The sequence below is a fragment of the Halichoerus grypus genome, chromosome 1 (assembly GCF_964656455.1).
Source record: "Halichoerus grypus chromosome 1, mHalGry1.hap1.1, whole genome shotgun sequence".
Classification (NCBI taxonomy): Eukaryota; Metazoa; Chordata; class Mammalia; order Carnivora; family Phocidae; genus Halichoerus; species Halichoerus grypus.
The window spans coordinates 210,553,403-210,570,164 of NC_135712.1; the positions used below are offsets into that span (position 1 = coordinate 210,553,403).

Below are 16,762 nucleotides of genomic sequence, written 5' to 3' on the forward strand. Positions count from 1 at the left end.
GTATTCGTTTTTGTGGTTGCAGAGTGTCCTTGTCTCTGGCTCGGTTCAGACGTGGTCACAGAGCGGCCTTGTGTGATCATTGTTTATATTCTGTGACCGTTGTTTATGCTCAGTGAAGAACATCACAGCCCAGCTGGCAGCTGCCGGGGCTGGTTTTCACTCCCTCTTTGCGGGGATCTGTGCCTCCAGGTAAAGTCTGCCCAGGGTCCTTCCCCGCTTTGGCCTAGGCTTCTCCAGAGATCATCATCACTCCAGTGGGCATCAGACACAGGGAGTCCACCAGTGACAGCAGTGAGTGACCTATCAGCTGGGCAGGAGGAGGAAAACACTCAGGGACAGGGCCCCCAACATTCTTCCTTGGGGAGTCTTACACGGGGACTCTGGATTGAGCAAAGATTAACAGCTTTGTAAATTGCAGGGCTTCTCAGAGCCTTGGCTTTGCTTATGTGCCCTGCCAGTCGGCCAGAGAAATAGAAGGTTTGGTGCTTTTTGAACAAAGATAGAGTCGGAGACACGGGCACGAGGCAGAGACAGAGACAGATGAGGCCAGAAACAAGGAGAGACAGACGGGCAGAGGCAGGAAAAGTGACAGGGACAGAGGCAAAGAGACTGAAACAGGGAGGGCCGCAGAAATAGAGGGACAGAGAGACAGAAAGGAACAGAGCTAGGCGCCGAGAGGGGAACAGAGATGCAGAGAGAGACAGGGGCAGGGGGAGACCGCGGCAGGGGCCGAAGCAGGCGGGGGCCGGGAGGGACAGCGAGGGCGCTGAGGCGCCGGGCCGCGGCGGGCCGGGGCGAGGGCAGCGCGGGAGGCCGCGGCGCAGACAAAGGCGCGGTCGCGCGGCCCGGGCGGCCGGGCCGGGACAAAGGCTAGCCCGGGGGGCGGGGGCAGCGATGGCGACGGCCGCGGCGGGCGCGGGCGAACTACAAGTCCCAGCAGCTCCCGCTGCGGCCCTCGGCCGGCCCCTCTCGCTCCCCAGGAGCGCCTGGCGGGGCCGCTGGGCCGAGGGGGCCGCCGGCGGGGCTGGCGGGCGGGGGGCTTCCTGCGGGCCCCGGGGGCGCGGCGGGCCGGGCAGGGGCGAGGGGCGCCGGGTGAGTGTCCCCGCGAGCGGGCCGGGCGGGCGGGGGCCGCGGCCGGGGCCGGGGCGGGGGCGGGTGCGGGGCGCGGCCCGGGGCGACCTCTGTCTGCCCACCCCCCCCCCCCCGCCCGCGCGCCGTCCGCCCGGCCCGGGAGAGCGGGGTCGCGGGCGTGAGGGGAGGGGGGTCCCCCCCGCGGCCCGAGGGCCTAGAGCGCCCATTCCGCCGCCGCGGCCCCGGGGGAGGAGGGCCCAGCCCGAGTTGGGCGCCTGAAATCGGGGAGGTATGGGGGGCACCCCTCAGCTGTGGGGTCGGGAGCTCAGGCGCCCCCTCCCCTAGAGGCGATCCAGACCCTCTCCATCCCAGGAACCCTGGAGGACCCCTAAGTATTGTTCTCCCCACCTTCCAGCCTGAGGTCGGGAGTTCAGGAGGCCCTTCCTCAGGAGGGGGATCGGGGGTTCCCTCTGACCCCCTGGAGCCCAGTTATTGTTCCCCTCACTCTCCAGTCTTGTGGTCCAGAGTTCTGGAAACCCCTTCCCAGGAGGTGATCCAGGGGTCCACCTGCCCCCCTCCCCCCAGGAACTCAGTTCTCCTCCCCCGTTTCCAGCTAAGAGTTGAGAGTTTGGAAGTCCCCTTCCTCAGGAGGCCATCTAAAGGTCCCCCTGCCCCCCAGAAACCCAGGAGGGGACCCAAGCATTGTTTCCCCCGCACCCTTCAAATGTGGTGTCTCGGTTGAGGAGGTGATCTAAGAACTCCACCCTCTCCATTTGCTTAGCCACTTGCAGCTGTGGGGTTGTGGTTCTGGATGTCCCTCTCCCCAGGAGAGCCAGAGGCCCTCCTATCCCTCCCTCCAGGAACAGATCTGTTTGTTTGCTCCCCAACCCACAGCCATGGGTGGATAGCTCAAGACATCACCTCCCCATCAGGGAATCCTGAACTCCCTCTGCTCCCCAGAAGGGCTCCCAGCAATGGTTTCTCCACCCTGCTTCCAACCTCCAGGCATGGGGCTGGAACTCAGGATATATTCTCCAGGAGGGGACCAAAGAGTGTCCTGACACTCGTCCCCATACCTCAGCCTTGGGATCAGTTAGTTACTCAGGAATCTCCCTTTCCTAGGAGATGACCCAGGAGCCCCCCAGTAACCCCATAGGGGCCCCAAGTATTATTTTTGCCCCCCTCCCCCCACCCCACCTAGGGATTAGAATTCAGGATCTGCTATCCAACTGGGCAAACAGGTAAAACACCTGTCCCTACTCACCTGGCTAGGGGTCCATGGATCTCTCTGTGCCCCAATGGGTCCCACCTTATCCCCCCCACCCCACCCCACCCAGCTTTAGGAACTGGCATTTGGATACACAAGTGTTTTGACAGTTATTCCCACCCCTGAGCTGTGAGGTCTGGCATTCCAGTCACCTATTCCCCAGCAAGCAAGCAAGCCAGAGGTGCCCCTGCCCTCCCCCAATGAAGCAAGGGGAGTACCAGATGTTGTTCCCCCCATCCCCCAGATATAAGCTTCAGAGCTCAGGATGCTTCCTCTCTGTGAGGCAAGCCAGAGGTTGCCCTTGCTACTAGGAACCCCCAAATATGTCACCCCCGACTATGGGACTGGAATTCAGGCCATGTACTTAGGAGCAAGCACAGGAACCCAGGCACTCACCCTCTTCCCCATGAGGGGACCCCAGTCAAGCAGGTAGGAACCCTGGACTCTCTCTCCTCCACAGGACCCAAGCTTCCCACGAGAGGAGGAGCCCAAGATGGAGAGAGGGGCAGAGCCCTGGAGCTGGGTACTGGAGACCTCTAGTGCTGGGTCCCGTGACTTCCATCCAGGTGTGGTGCTGAGAAGGGAAGGTTCCCCCCACCCCACCCCCCCTCCATGTCCCACCAGGGTCCCTCTTCTCCCTGCCCTGGCTGGAGCGCATCACAAGTCTCCCTGCGATTTGAGACAAGAGCAGGATCCATGTGTGTATTCAGGAGTGGGTTTTGGGCCGTGGCATGGTCCCCTCTCACTTCCCTGCCCAGACTCCAAAAGAGACCCCCTGGCCTCCAGAACCTACCCTCCACCCACCCTCTGTCCTCACCCTGCAGATCCTGCCCCAGAAGCAGCCAGCACTTCCACGCCAGGGATGCGGCGCTCAGTCCTGGTCAGGAACCCAGGCCACAAAGGCCCGAGGCCCACTTATGAAGAGCTTGACTCCGACTCAGAGGACCTGGACCCCAACCCTGAAGAGCTGGACCCAGTTTGTGAAGACCCAGAGCCCGACCCAGAAGACGTCAACACTGTCTCTGAAGATGTGGACCCCAGCTATGAAGATCTGGAGCCCGTCTCTGAGGATCTGGACCCCGACGCCGAAGCTCCGAGCTCCATCTCAGCCACCCGTGACTCGGATCCCCAAGATCTCGACCCCATGTCTTCAAGTTTCGACCTCGATCCAGACGTCATCGGCCCTGTCCCCCTGGTTCTTGACCCTAACAACGACACCCTCAGCCCCACCGAGTCCCCAGACCTGGACCCCCTCTCATCCAGCCTCACTGCCACTCCCGAGGTCCTGGCCCCCAGCCCCGCGGTGCTCCCTGCACCTGCCAGCCCGCCGCGGCCCTTCTCCTGCCCCGACTGCGGGCGAGCCTTCCGCCGCAGCTCGGGGCTGAGCCAGCACCGCCGCACCCACAGCGGCGAGAAGCCGTACCGCTGCCCCGACTGCGGCAAGTCGTTCAGCCACGGCGCCACGCTGGCCCAGCACCGCGGCATCCACACGGGCGCGCGGCCCTACCAGTGTGCGGCGTGCGGCAAAGCCTTCGGCTGGCGCTCCACGCTGCTGAAGCACCGCAGCAGCCACAGCGGCGAGAAGCCGCACCACTGCCCGGTGTGCGGCAAGGCCTTCGGGCACGGCTCGCTGCTCGCGCAGCACCTGCGCACGCACGGCGGCCCGCGGCCGCACAAGTGCCCCGTGTGCGCCAAGGGCTTCGGGCAGGGCTCGGCGCTGCTGAAGCACCTGCGCACGCACACCGGCGAGCGGCCGTACCCGTGCCCGCAGTGCGGCAAGGCCTTCGGCCAGAGCTCGGCGCTGCTGCAGCACCAGCGCACGCACACGGCCGAGCGCCCGTACCGCTGTCCCCACTGCGGGAAGGCCTTCGGCCAGAGCTCCAACTTGCAGCACCACCTGCGCATCCACACGGGCGAGCGGCCCTACGCCTGTCCCCACTGCTCCAAGGCCTTCGGCCAGAGCTCCGCGCTGCTGCAGCACCTGCACGTGCATTCCGGGGAGCGCCCCTACCGCTGCCAGCTCTGCGGCAAGGCCTTTGGCCAAGCCTCCAGCCTCACCAAGCACAAGCGGGTGCACGAGGGCGCGGCTGCGGCCGCCGCCGCCGCCGCTGCCGCCGCCGCCGCCGCAGGCCTCGGCCTCAGTCCTGCCTCCATGTTGAGGCCGGGGCAGGTGTCCCTCCTGGGTCCTGATGCTGTCTCTGTTCTCGCCTCTGGCCTGGGCCTCAGCCCGGGCCCCAGCTCTGGCCTGGGCTCTGACCCTGGCTCCGTGGTGGGCTCCCTCCCTAATCCCAGCCCCAAAGCTGTCTCTGGCTCTGAATCTACCCCCACCCCTGATTCTGTCAAATCTGACCCTAAGCCTGGTCCCGACGCCAATCCTGACCTCGTGGCCAGCCCTGACCGGGATCCCGTGCCCAGCCCCGACCCCAACCCTGAGCCTCACCCTGACCCCTGCTCTCCCACCCATGATACTGTCAGTCCAGCCCTCCCTACTGGCGAGAGTCCTGAGTGGGTGCAGGAGCAAGGGGCACTGCTGGGGCCTGATGGCTGAAGTGGACGCCAACACTCATGGGGGGCCTGGGGAAGTTGTGTGTCATGCAGTTTAGTAAAATCCTCCCACTGCCTCCTGGCTCTGTGTTGTGTGGCTTGCCTGTTTCTCTTCCCTCTAATGCACACCCCCTTCCTCAGGAGATGGGAGGGTGTGGTCGGTGCCAGCCATAGCTAGAACCCCAATGTCCTGACTCCACCCTAATCCTCCAGGCTTCCCAGTTCCCCCACAAGGTCTCACACTAGTCCCTCCTAGCAGTTACCACTCTGCTCCCCCAGGCCTGGCCACCCTAGTCATGGGCAGACTTCCCCTGCAGGTGGTCTGAGCAGGATCCCTTCCCTTTGGCTTTTCTATGAGTGGTGGAATTTCTGGCATGTTCACAGTCTAGTGGGCTGATAATGGAGACTGATATGAGACCCTGCAGGCAGCCCTACCCATCTGCTCACATAACCTACTCCTTGTCCTTCACAGCCCAGGTTAGAGGCACTGCACTGGACAGAAGAGGTTGCTCATTTACGTGAACAAAAATCTATTGATTGCTGGGGTCTCAGCCGGGGACAAGATAAGCACGGCCTTCACAGAACTCACAGATACCAAGCTCAGGAACATTTAAGAAGTAGTTACAGGGTATATAGTTCATTCTAAGAGAAGCATAACAAGACTTTTTTTCCCCCCACACATCAGACAGGTAATGTGCTGAGGAGGTAACAAGGTTTGGGAGAGACACATCTCACACAACGGCATGAACGCTCAGTCATCACGCTCATGGTCCACAAAAGGATCAAGAGCTCTGATTTAGGTGGGGGGGGACTGCTTTCCCGAGGAAGGATTCCATAATCCCAATAACCACTACTTTAATCGTCAGTACTGTTTGCCCAGCCTTGTGCAGTGCTCTTGCATTTTGCGCTCTTGCATTTTCTCATTTAATTCAACAGCTCCAAGAGGCAGGTAACTATGACTAAGTATCCCCATTTTGCAAATGAGTAAACATGGAGTTTAAGGGACTTTTTTTTTTTTTTTTAGTAAAGACTTTATTTGTGAGAGACAGAGAGAGCACAGGCAGGGGGAGCGGCAGGCAGAGGGAAAAGCAGCCCCCCCATGAAGCAAGGAGCCTGATGAGGGACTCGATCCCGGGATCATGATCCAAGCCAAAGGCAGACGCTTCACCGACTGAGCCACCCAGGCATACCTTGAGCCACCCAGGCATCCCCAAGGGACTCTTTGGAAGATGTAGAAGTGGCAGTTGGCAGGGCCTAGATTTAATCTAAACTGTTTGTTCTCCAGAGTTTGCGTAATTAACCAGCATTCTTTTCAAAGCAAGAGTGCAAAGGCCCTGGGGCCCTTGAGCGGTAAGCCAGGGGAGATGGGGGCCAGAACAGAGGGCTCTGGTAGACTGAGGTCAGAGTTCGCTTGTCATCCCAGGGCAATGGGAAGACAGCAGGTCGCGGCAGAGGGCTGATAGGAACTACTCTTGGAAAATGCTTCTGGCTGCTGCCTGGGGAGTGTAACAGGAGAGGGTCAGGAGTGGGAGCCTCAGGTCAGGGAGGAGGTTGCTGCACTGGTACAGGCCAGGAATGATGGGGGACTCTGGGCTGAGGGCCACAGGAGTGGGGATGAGTTGGTCCTATTTGGGACATACTTAGGAAATGGAATAGGATTTGCTGACAGTTCAGACGAGAGGAGCAGAAGCGGAAAGAGTTGAGAGTAACCACGGGGTTTCTGGGAGGATGGAGAGGCAGCCATGAGACAGGACGTATGGTCATCACCGGACTCTGCGGAGGGTAAGGGGTCAAGCACTGAATATGGAACTCTGGAATTTGGCACGGGACGCGGGCATGACAGGGAGCCAGGGCCGAGCCGGCCCTACGCCGGCACTCTCACAGCCAGCCCATCCCCCAGCACATCGCTCGCCCGCGGGCGTTAGGACCTCAGGGCCGCCCTCCGCCCGCATGGAGCTAGTTGAGGCCCGCATGCGTGCTGCGGCAGCCGGGACTGTCGTGGCGCAGGGGGTGGGACCGGATCCGGTCACGTGCGCTTCCCGGGGGCGCTCTGGTCACGTGACCGCGGCGGGCGTCAGCTGACGCGAGAGGGTTTGAAGCGGCACCGCGAGGGACCGAGGCCGCTGCAGCGGCGGCGGGCGCCCGGACCCCGGCTGCCCGGCGGCGTCCGGCGCTCCCCGCCCCGGCATGGCAGCCCCCGTGGGCCGGCGGGGCTCAGGTGAGGGCGCGCGCGGCCCCGCGGGAACCCCGAACGCGGGCGGCGGGCGGGCGGCCAGCTCCCCGGACCTGGGGCGGCGGAGCTCCCGGTTTCCCGTGCCTAAACTCTGGTGCTGACCTCTCAGCTTCCCGGTGGTGAAGATAGGGACAGATGGCTCCTAGAACCTGGGCGGCAGGTGGGCGCCCGCTCCTCCGACCTCGGAGTGGTGGGACTCCTGTGTGCTCTTCCTGGACCCAGGTTCTGCTCGGAGTTCCTAAACTCAGGCAGCGGGTGGGCCGCCAGCTTCTCCAGCTCAGGCCCGGGAGGTGTCCGGGGTTTGTGTTCTGAGCGTTGTTCCGTTTGCTCAGCGTTGCTGGACCTCAGCGGGCACCGGCTTCTCCAACCCTCACGTGAAACTCCCAGGATTCCCTTCCCCAATTCTTTTTTTTTTTTTTTTTTTTTTTTTTATTTTAAAGATTTTGTTTATTTATTTGACAGAGAGAGATACACAGCGCGAGAGAGAACACAAGCAGGGGGAGTGGGAGAGGGAGAAGCAGGCTTCCCGCAGAGCAGGGAGCCCGATGCGGGGCTCGATCCCAGGACTCCGGGATCATGACCTGAGCCGAAGGCAGACGCTTAACGACTGAGCCACCCAGGCGCCACCCCCTTCCCCAATTCTTGAGGCAATGCTCAGCTTCTCTAAACTCAGAGGGCTGGGGGGCGGGGGGGAGTTACCTCCTTGAACCCAGGCGCCTAACTCGATCTCATAAGTCCAAACCTGTGGAAGCTCAGTTTTCTTGAACTCAAGCGGTGGAAACCCAGCCTCTAGTCCCTTCAGTCTCTGCTTCTGATGGGGGAGCCTGGAGGAAGACTCTTTGTGTTGGTCTTCCCTTCTTGAGCTAGCTGGAGATACCTGAAAGCTGTCCCTGCTGGTAGGATCTGGGGTGGGTTAACTGAGATCCCAGCTAGGGAGGCGGGCCTGCCCTCTGGCTTCCCATCCAGCTATCTTGTAAACAACCACAACAGCATCCAAGCTCCAAAGGGACAGGCCAGGAGCTGGCTCTCCCTGCAGGACAGGTTCTGACAGTGCTCACATTCGTCCTGGCAGCTGTGTCAGGCAGGCGCGGGCCAGGCCCTGGAAAGAAGCAGGGTTCTCCCGGTGCGGGTGGTGGGGGTGTGTCAGGGACGCCCCTGGGCTGCTGTGACCAGCTGTGACCCCAGCGGTTGATGAAACCTTGGACCTTTCTCTTAAGTTGTTCAGGAGTGAAGAGAATAAGTAGTGTTAAGAGTAAAGCCTATTTTCGGGCGCCTGGGTGGCTCAGATGGTTAAGCGTCTGCCTTCCGCTCAGGTCATGATCCCAGGGTCCTGGGATCGAGTCCCGCATCGGGCTCCCTGCTCAGCGGGGAGCCTGCTTCTCCCTCTGCCTCTCTCTCTCTGTCTCTTATGAATAAATAAAATGTTTAAAAAAAAGAATAAACCCTATTTTCTGAAGAATTACCAAGACTTGGAGGCTGAACTGAGGCTTTTATCTGCTTTATCCCGCTTCATTCAGAGAACACCTTTCAGAGTTTCAGCCTCAGGGTAGATTTTTTATTTTTTTTTAAGATTTTATTTTTAAGTAATCTCTACACCCAAGGTGGGGCTCAAGATCAAGAGTCGCATGCCCTTCCCACTAACCAGCCAGGCGCCCCATCCAGGTAGACTTTTTTTTTTTTTTTTTTTTTTTTTTTTTTAAAGATTTTATTTATTTATTTGACAGAGAGAGACATAGCGAGAGCAGGAACACAAGCAGGGGGAGCGGGAGAGGGAGAAGCAGGCTTCCCACAGAGCAGGGAGCCCGATGTGGGACTCGATCCCAGGACCCTGGGATCATGACCTGAGCTGAAGGCAGACGCTTAACGACTGAGCCACCCAGGCGCCCCCAGGTAGACTTTTTATTTCCACTTTTCAAATGAGAAGATGGAGGCTTTGAAAGATGACCAGGATCCCCCCAACTGGGAAGTGGCAGGTCTGGGATTTGGTTCTAGGGCTGTGAGAGTTCCAGAAGCTGGTGCCCTTCATGAAGATGCTATATTAGCTCATGAGCTAACATACGGGCAGTGTGGTAATAACACCCATTGGCATGCAGTGAGTCTTCAGCAAATATGTTCTGTTATTGTTACTGTTGTTGTCGATCTGCCCTTCTCTGGGCCTGGGGCTTGTGAGGGTGTCAGCTGGATGGGCCAGGTCATGATGAGTGGAAAAATCCTTCTTTGGGTGTTTGACCAGAAAAAAACTGGAATATAGCTGAGCTCCATGCTCATACCTGGAGGCTGGAGTTGAGATGAGCTCTGGAGCCTTGAGTGCCCTGTGGGAAGCCAGTGGAAGCAATTCGTTCTCTTCCCAAAATCCACAACTGGAACAACGATGGAATGTTCTGACATTCTTACCACAAGCCAGCCCCTGTGATAAGTGTTTTGTAAGCATCAAATCCTCAGCTTCCTGGTGAGAGGTGTTTTTGTCCCGTTCTGCAGATGAGAAAGCTGAGGCTCAGAGGCAGAGTGCCCTGCCCAAGCCAGTGAGAAGCCAGGTCAGGAATCAGCTCAGGCCCTTTTGAGCCCCAAATCCAAATTTGTAACCTCTGATAGGACTGCTACATATATCCACAAAATGTTGCAGATTCTCTGGGTTTTCTTAGATCTCTCAGAGTTCTTTGGCTGGTGCATGGGACCTGTTTCCCCTGATGGCAGGTGGGTCTGCCTGGGCCTGGTCCCCACCGCCCTCCCCCATTCCTGCAGAGACTGAGCGGCTCCTAACCCCCAGTCCTGGGTATGGCACCCAGGCCGGGGCTTCCCCGGTCCCTCCGGAAGAGGAGGACCTCCGCCGCCGGCTCAAGTACTTCTTCATGAGTCCCTGTGACAAATTTCGGGCCAAAGGCCGCAAGCCCTTCAAGCTGATGCTGCAAGTCGTGAAGATCTTAGTGGTCACCGTGCAGGTGAGTCCTGCAGGGGCCCCAGCAGAACACCACCTGTGGCCGCTGCTGTGTCTGGAGTCGGAACCTAGTCCAAGCCCTGCAGCAACATAGGAACAGTGGCAATGGCTGTAATCATTCGGGAAGCCCTCTAAGATCTGTGGTGGGAACAGCTCCTTGTAACCTCACAGATGCCCTTGGAGGTCCTGGCAACCGCTATTGCCACCATTTTATAGATGAGGTAGCTGAGGCTCAGAGAGGTTAAGGGACTTGTCCAAAGTCAAACAGCAACCAAGCATGGGGAGCTGGCGCTTGAACCCAGGCAGTCTGATGCCGTGTTCACTCTCAAAGAGAACTGACCCAGTGGCTGAGCAGACAGTTGCTGACCCCCCATCCCAGGCCCTGTGGTGGGCTTTGGGGACCCCAAGGTGAATCAGAGCCAGCCCCTGCCCTGAGGAGCCTCTGGTCTCACGCTGTGATTCAGGGTATATTAGGATACTTCGGGTTTCCTTTCGGTAAAAGGGCCCAACAGTGGTGCTTACCCTGTAGGTTTGGGTTTAGCACGGAATCTAGCACCTGGTAAACATCTAATGAACACTAGCCTCTGTTGTCATGAGAGACATGAGCACCCGCTGTGTGTTGTTCCCCGGGGACTTATGGTGGGCATTCCTCGTGCCCCGCATTGTCAACTCCCCCCCCCCCCCCCAGCTCATCCTGTTCGGGCTCAGCAACCAGCTGGCAGTGACATTCCGGGAGGAGAACACCATTGCCTTCCGGCACCTCTTCCTGTTGGGCTACTCGGATGGGGCCGATGACACCTTCGCGGCCTACACACGGGAACAGCTCTACCAGGCCATCTTCCATGCTGTAGACCAGGTGCGGGCAACCAGGGGCAGGCAGGCAAGTGGGCGGGCAGGCAGTCAGGGGAGAGTGGGCGGGGCTGACGGACCCTCCCCTTCTCTGCCCACAGTACCTGATGCTTCCTGATGTGTCGCTAGGCCGGTATGCCTACGTGCGGGGCGGCGGCGGCCCCTGGGCCAACGGCTCGGCCCTGGCCCTCTGCCAGCAGTACTACCACCGAGGCCACGTGGACCCAGCCAACGACACCTTTGACATTGATCCCATGGTTGTCACTGGTGAGTAGGCAGGGCAGGGCATAACTATTGGTAGCGCCGGCTGCTGGAATTAAAATCCCAGTTCTGGGGCGCCTGGGTGGCTCAGTCGTTAAGCGTCTGCCTTCGGCTCAGGTCATGATCCCAGGGTCCTGGGATCGAGTCCCGCATCGGGCTCCCTGCTAGGCGGGGAGCCTGCTTCTCCCTCTGCCTCTGCCTCTCTCTCTCTCTCTCTCTCTCTCTCACTCTCATGAATAAATAAATAAAACATTAAAAAAAAAAAAAATCCCAGTTCTGCTTCCCATTCACCTGGCAGGTAGCGTTGTCCTGATCGTTAATAACTTGATGTTTGCAGTGTGTTTGGTAGAATGCTTGGTGTGCAGAAAAATGCAAGTTTTGTGTTTTTTTTTTTTTTTTTAAGATTTTATTTATTTATTTGACAGAGAGATAGAGAGCACAAGCAGGGGGAGTGGCAGGCAGAGGGAGAGGGAGAAGCAGGCTCCCCGCTGAGCAGGGGGGCCCGACGCGGGGCTCATCCCAGGACCCTGCGATCATGACCTGAGCCGAAGGCAGCCGCTTAACGGACTGAGCCACCCAGGCGCCCCAAGTGTTGTGTTTTAATATCGTTAATTCACGAAGCATTTGGGGGCCCACTGAGCGCCAGGCCCTCGGGCCTGTGTAGGCAATAAGACAAACTGGGCCCTCTCCAGGGGAGACAGTGGGGAACAGATGACAAATGTTAAGTTCATAGTGGGACGTGAAGGAGGGAAGGGGGCTGCTGGGGACTCTGGGGAGACCTGCCTGTGCCTCTCCCGCCCCCAGTGTCCCTTCCCTGACTCCCTGTCCTCAGACTGCATCCAGGTGGACCCCCCTGAGAGACCCCTTGTGCCCCCCAGTGATGATCTCTCCTTCTCGGACAGCAGCGCCAGTTACAAGAACCTCACGCTCAAATTCCACAAGTACTGCCTGATGGAGGGGCCGCCAGGGCTGGGCCGAGGGTTGGGGGAGGCAGGATGCCAGGCATCCTTGGCCACCCCCCACCGGCGGGGACAGAGAAAGACCATGCTGATGCCTGTGTGTGAGCACTTCCTCTGCAAGCTGCAGAGTCAATGTGGGGCAGGAGCGCTGCAGTGGGGGGCGGGGGGTGGCAGGAGGGACAAGCAGAGCCCCTCTCCCTCACCAAAGCTTCCCTCCCAGGCTGATCAACGTCACCATCCACTTCCAGCTGAAGACCATCAATCTTCAGAGCCTGATCAACAATGAAATTCCAGACTGCTACACCTTCAGTGTCCTGGTAAGCCCAGTGTCCAGGACAAGTTGGGCAGGCGCTCCAGTGATAAGGGTTGCCCACAGGGCTCCTGAGCTCCGGGGCTGGGGACCCTTGGCCAAGGGCAGCTTAGGGGTAATAAGGTAGATGGGGCCAGACAGACCATCCGTCATGCGGGTCTGGGAGCCTGAGTCTGCCAAGGTTTACTCTGGCCTTTCCTGCCCTGCCATACCCCTGCAGATCACTTTCGACAATAAGGCGCACAGTGGGCGTATCCCAATCAGCCTGGAGACCCAGGCCCACATCCAGGAGTGTAAACACCCCAGCGTCTTCAGGCATGGTGAGCCCCCAACCCCCAGACCCATGCTAGCAGGGGCCCTAACGTGCCCGGGGATCCCCCAAGCCCCAGACCAGCACGGGCCCAGTTCCTGATTCATCCAGGTAACCCATAAGCCCACTGAGTAGCCACCACCAGTCCTGCAGCCCCCTAGGCCTGGGCCTAGCCCCATCCCTAGTCTCCCAAGGCCCCAAGCCACTCCCGGCCCTACCCAAGTCCTCTCCCCACAGGAGACAACAGCTTCCGGCTCCTGTTCGATGTGGTCGTGATCCTCACCTGCTCCTTCTCTTTCCTGCTGTGTGCCCGCTCGCTGCTGCGTGGCTTTCTGCTGCAGAACGTGAGAGCTGCGTCCAGTGGCACGCATGTGTGCCGGAGCCAGCCTCGCCTGGCTCGGGGGCCATAAGGGCCGGGGGAGAGAGGGTCCCTCGCCCGGGCCAGCCCTCACCCCACCTGCCTCCTGCAGGAGTTTGTTGGGTTCATGTGGCGGCAGCGGGGACGGGTCATCAGCCTCTGGGATCGGCTGGAATTTGTAAATGGCTGGTACATCCTGCTGGTCACCAGCGATGTGCTCACCATCTCGGGCACCATCATGAAGATTGGCATTGAAGCCAAGGTAGGTCCTGCCTGGGGCTCTGTTGACTTGTTCCAGGCCTTGGTCCCTTATACCACCTCCCCGGCATACCCCTCCCATACCTGCCTGCGGCCACAGCCCTGGGAAGAGCCAGGCCAGGTGGGGTTGACACTGCTGCTGTCCCTAGAACCTGGCGAGCTACGATGTCTGCAGCATTCTCCTGGGCACCTCCACGTTGCTCGTCTGGGTCGGCGTCATCCGCTATCTGACCTTCTTCCATAAGTACAATGTAAGCTTCGAATGTGCAGGCTGGACCCTCCAGGTGGTGGCCGTACGCTCCCCACTTCTCACTTTCTTCCCCCGGATAAATACATACACCTGTAGCCATCACCAGCCTCTATAGATGGCCTGTCACGAGCCTCTTCCCCGTACCTGCCCACCCCAGATGTACCTGTCCCTGCCCCCAAACCAGAGCCATGGGAGCCTGCTGCTTCATGCCACCCAGCTGAGTCTGGCCATGGGATATCCTCAGGTCCCCTTCCCCCCACCCCCACCCCTTCTAAACTACCTCCAGCTTCTGTGGCCACTCTGGTGTGACTTCAGCCAGGCCCTGCCTGCTTCCCTCCCATTCGCAAGGCCAACCTAGGTTGTGGCCACACCCTCATCGAGGCCTCCCCATCTCCCTGCCACAGATTCTCATTGCCACACTGCGGGTGGCCCTGCCCAGCGTCATGCGTTTCTGCTGTTGTGTGGCTGTCATCTACCTGGGCTATTGCTTCTGTGGCTGGATCGTGTTGGGCCCCTACCATGTGAAGGTAGGGGCTGTCAAGGGCGTGGTGCTCATGACCCACAGTCAAGGGGTTCCTGTCTCCCCTCTCCAAGCCCACTGCTAAACCCTCTGACCCCTGGTCTATTGATTGTTGATCTGGGCACCCTGAACAGCCCACCTTGACCCCTGGTACCTTACCAGGAGGTCTCCAGCAGTTCTGCCCATTGTTCCCTCTGACCCCCCGTGAACCCACCCCATCCCCAGCCCCCAGTTGCACCCCCGGTCCTTCTGACCCCACAACCCCACTGCTCTGCTGGCAGTTTCGCTCGCTGTCCATGGTGTCAGAGTGCCTGTTCTCGCTCATCAACGGGGACGACATGTTCGTGACGTTTGCTGCAATGCAGGCTCAGCAGGGCCGAAGCAGCCTCGTCTGGCTGTTCTCCCAGCTCTACCTCTACTCCTTCATCAGCCTCTTTATCTACATGGTGCTGAGCCTGTTCATCGCGCTCATCACTGGAGCCTACGACACCATCAAGGTCAGCGCCGGCCCGCATGCCCTCCCCCAGCCTGTCTCCATGGGGGGCCAACCCTCACGTACATACAGCCCTGAACCTTGGGCTCCAGGGCCCTTGGAGTTGGCCCCAGCAGGGTCTCAGGGGATGTGGTGCAGGGTGAGGAGGGAAGGACCCAGGGAAAGAAGGTGGGAGACTCTGAGAAGCCGGAAGAGAGGTGGCTGGGGGTCGGGGGTGGGGGGAGGTGTGCTGATCACAGCTGCCACATACTCGGTTTTATCAAGGTGAGGCTCTGGCCAGGTAAGGTTCCTGTGTCTGCTTTTACCAACAGGGAAACCAGGCTGTAGAGTTTTAGTGACTTCCCTGAGGTCAGCTACTAAGTGGTCGAGCCAGGCTCAACCCAGGACTGTGTGTTTCCGGAAGTCCTGATCCTCACCCTCCCATCCTGTAGGGTGGCCTGGGTGGGAGCTCTTTGGGTCCAGGGAATGGTGGTGGTTCTGCAGGCTGCAGGGGTCAGAGGAGAGGGGTTGGAGTAGAATGTGAGAGTGGCAGGTAGACACAATTCTTTTAGCAGACGTGTCTGAGGGTCCTGTGCTGGGTATCAAGGAAACATGGTATATACGGGCTATCCCAGAGCAGTAGGCAAGGTGGATGATCCATGAACAGAAGTGGGATGACCAACTGGTGAGAGGGATGAAGGTTACAAAAGGATCCCCTGCTTTAGACTCGTATTGGGGTGAGTCCAGGAAAGTTTCTAGAATGTGCTAATACTGGTCCTAGCCACATGTAACTATTTAAATTTTGACTTTAATTGAAATGAAATACAATTCCACATTCAGTTCCTCACTCACACCACCTGTCAAGTGCCCAAAGGCTAACGTGGCTAGTGACTACCAGATTGGACAGCACAGATGGCAGACCTTTCCTTCGTCTTAGAAACTTCTGGATCGACAAGAGGGGAGTCCAAGAGAGAGCACCAGGGAGAAGGAACAGCCAGAGCAAAGGCCCAGTAGCCAGAAAGGACTTGGGGATGAGATGATGGCTTCTCTACCAGGTTGGGAGGGGTGAAGGCTCTGCCGAAAGCCAGAGTTCTGCTGGGGATGCAGGGGCGCACCCCCCCCCCCCCCCAGGCATGGATACAGTCATCCCACAGATACACTCCTGTCACTCGGGTCCAAGGAGCCCCCTGGGTCTTGCTCTAGCACCTAGATGTCACACGTGTGTATCAGCCTTGGATATACAAGCGCAGACCTTGCTCCCACCGTGTGCACCCACTCAGTAGATGTGCCCATGCAGGCACCCAGCTTGTGTCCGGTATGGCTCCGGGTGCTGGGGCAGCGGCAGAGGGCACCAACTGACCGAGATGTGGGACGTGCACATACTCAGGGGCCAGGCAGTGTCTCCCGGGGAAGCAGGCCCCGAGGAGTGACAGGTGGAGGGGACCTCAAGTGCAAAGGGGTGGTGGGGGTGGGGAGCTTGGTTGGTGGCTGAGTCACAGGGAGGAGATCTCGCTGGCTGGCTGCCTGGCGAGGAGGTGGTGGGGAGGGCAAACCTCAAAGGGGCCACCCCGCATTTCTCCCCAGCACCCAGGCGGTGCTGGCGCAGAGGAGAGCGAGCTCCAGGCCTACATTGCTCAGTGCCGGGACAGCCCCACCTCCGGCAAGTTCCGCCGCGGGAGCGGCTCGGCCTGCAGCCTCCTCTGCTGCTGCGGCAGGTTCGAGCTGGGGATTGGGGGCTGGGGACGGGGAGCGTGCCCGAGGGAACTGCTGCCTTCCGCCCCGGCTGACAGGCTGCTTGCTACTGCCTCTCCTCCAGGGACGCCTCGGAGGAGCATTCGCTGCTGGTGAATTGACTCGGACCCGCCACTGCTACTGGACATTAGCCCTCCGACTGAGGAGACTCACGCTTATTTATTTTTAGGGTTTGCTTTTAAGGACCGGTTCCCTGCTGCGCCCTGAGGACCTGGCCCAGTCGGGTCGGACACGGGTGGGACAGGGGTGGGGTGGGTGTTAAATAAACGGGAAAATAAACTTGTTCTCGTTTCTAGCGGGAGGGGCGTTCCCTGCGCCAGTCTGTTTCGGCCCCTTTAAGGCGTCGTCCAACAGCGTGGCGGGCGGTGCGAGACCTTACACACGTGGGGGGCGGGGTTGCAGCGCGGTTTGCG

General features: G+C 59.5%; 2 protein-coding genes and 1 non-coding gene across 6 annotated transcripts; 2 read left to right on the plus strand and 1 right to left on the minus strand.

Moving 5' to 3' along the window:
* Window positions 1-34: 34 nt before the first annotated feature.
* ZNF358 (zinc finger protein 358) lies at window positions 35-4,964 on the plus strand. Of its 3 annotated transcripts, none has more exons than XM_036065955.2 (3): window positions 35-189; window positions 2,799-2,904; window positions 3,163-4,964. In XM_036065955.2, the coding sequence occupies exons 1-3, from the start codon at window positions 106-108 to the stop codon at window positions 4,884-4,886; spliced, it is 1,914 nt and encodes a 637-aa protein (XP_035921848.2). In that variant the 5' UTR covers window positions 35-105; the 3' UTR covers window positions 4,887-4,964. The 3 variants fall into 3 exon arrangements, with proteins under 3 accessions (XP_035921848.2, XP_077912151.1, XP_035921851.2); XM_078056025.1 differs by lacking the exon at window positions 35-189 and adding an exon at window positions 961-1,092; XM_036065958.2 differs by lacking the exons at window positions 35-189; window positions 2,799-2,904 and adding an exon at window positions 2,922-3,036.
* A 597-nt stretch (window positions 4,965-5,561) lies between these two features.
* LOC118518975 (small nucleolar RNA U13) lies at window positions 5,562-5,665 on the minus strand. Its single transcript, XR_004908936.2, has one exon. It is a non-coding gene; the product is annotated as a small nucleolar RNA U13 (small nucleolar RNA).
* A 1,277-nt stretch (window positions 5,666-6,942) lies between these two features.
* Window positions 6,943-16,628, plus strand: MCOLN1 (mucolipin TRP cation channel 1). Of its 2 annotated transcripts, XM_078056115.1 has the most exons (15): window positions 6,943-7,100; window positions 9,858-10,054; window positions 10,739-10,906; window positions 11,001-11,166; window positions 11,993-12,101; window positions 12,340-12,436; window positions 12,650-12,749; window positions 12,977-13,083; window positions 13,210-13,359; window positions 13,505-13,606; window positions 14,010-14,132; window positions 14,407-14,622; window positions 15,535-15,652; window positions 16,182-16,312; window positions 16,414-16,628. In XM_078056115.1, the coding sequence occupies exons 1-15, from the start codon at window positions 7,070-7,072 to the stop codon at window positions 16,516-16,518; spliced, it is 1,920 nt and encodes a 639-aa protein (XP_077912241.1). In that variant the 5' UTR covers window positions 6,943-7,069; the 3' UTR covers window positions 16,519-16,628. The 2 variants fall into 2 exon arrangements, with proteins under 2 accessions (XP_077912241.1, XP_035921854.1); XM_036065961.2 differs by lacking the exon at window positions 15,535-15,652.
* Window positions 16,629-16,762: the final 134 nt, after the last annotated feature.

Bases quoted from the DNA above. Each gene is read 5' to 3' on its own strand.
- ZNF358 (XM_036065955.2), top strand. From the start codon at position 106: ATGCTCAGTGAAGAACATCACAGCCCAGCTGGCAGCTGCCGGGGCTGG. The intron at 190-2,798 runs GTAAAGTCTGCC...TCTCCTCCACAG, and splicing joins GCGGGGATCTGTGCCTCCAG to GACCCAAGCTTCCCACGAGA. The intron at 2,905-3,162 runs GTGTGGTGCTGA...CTCACCCTGCAG, and splicing joins GTCCCGTGACTTCCATCCAG to ATCCTGCCCCAGAAGCAGCC.
- MCOLN1 (XM_078056115.1), top strand. From the start codon at position 7,070: ATGGCAGCCCCCGTGGGCCGGCGGGGCTCAG. The intron at 14,133-14,406 runs GTAGGGGCTGTC...CTCTGCTGGCAG, and splicing joins TGGGCCCCTACCATGTGAAG to TTTCGCTCGCTGTCCATGGT. The intron at 15,653-16,181 runs GTTGGGAGGGGT...ATTTCTCCCCAG, and splicing joins GATGATGGCTTCTCTACCAG to CACCCAGGCGGTGCTGGCGC.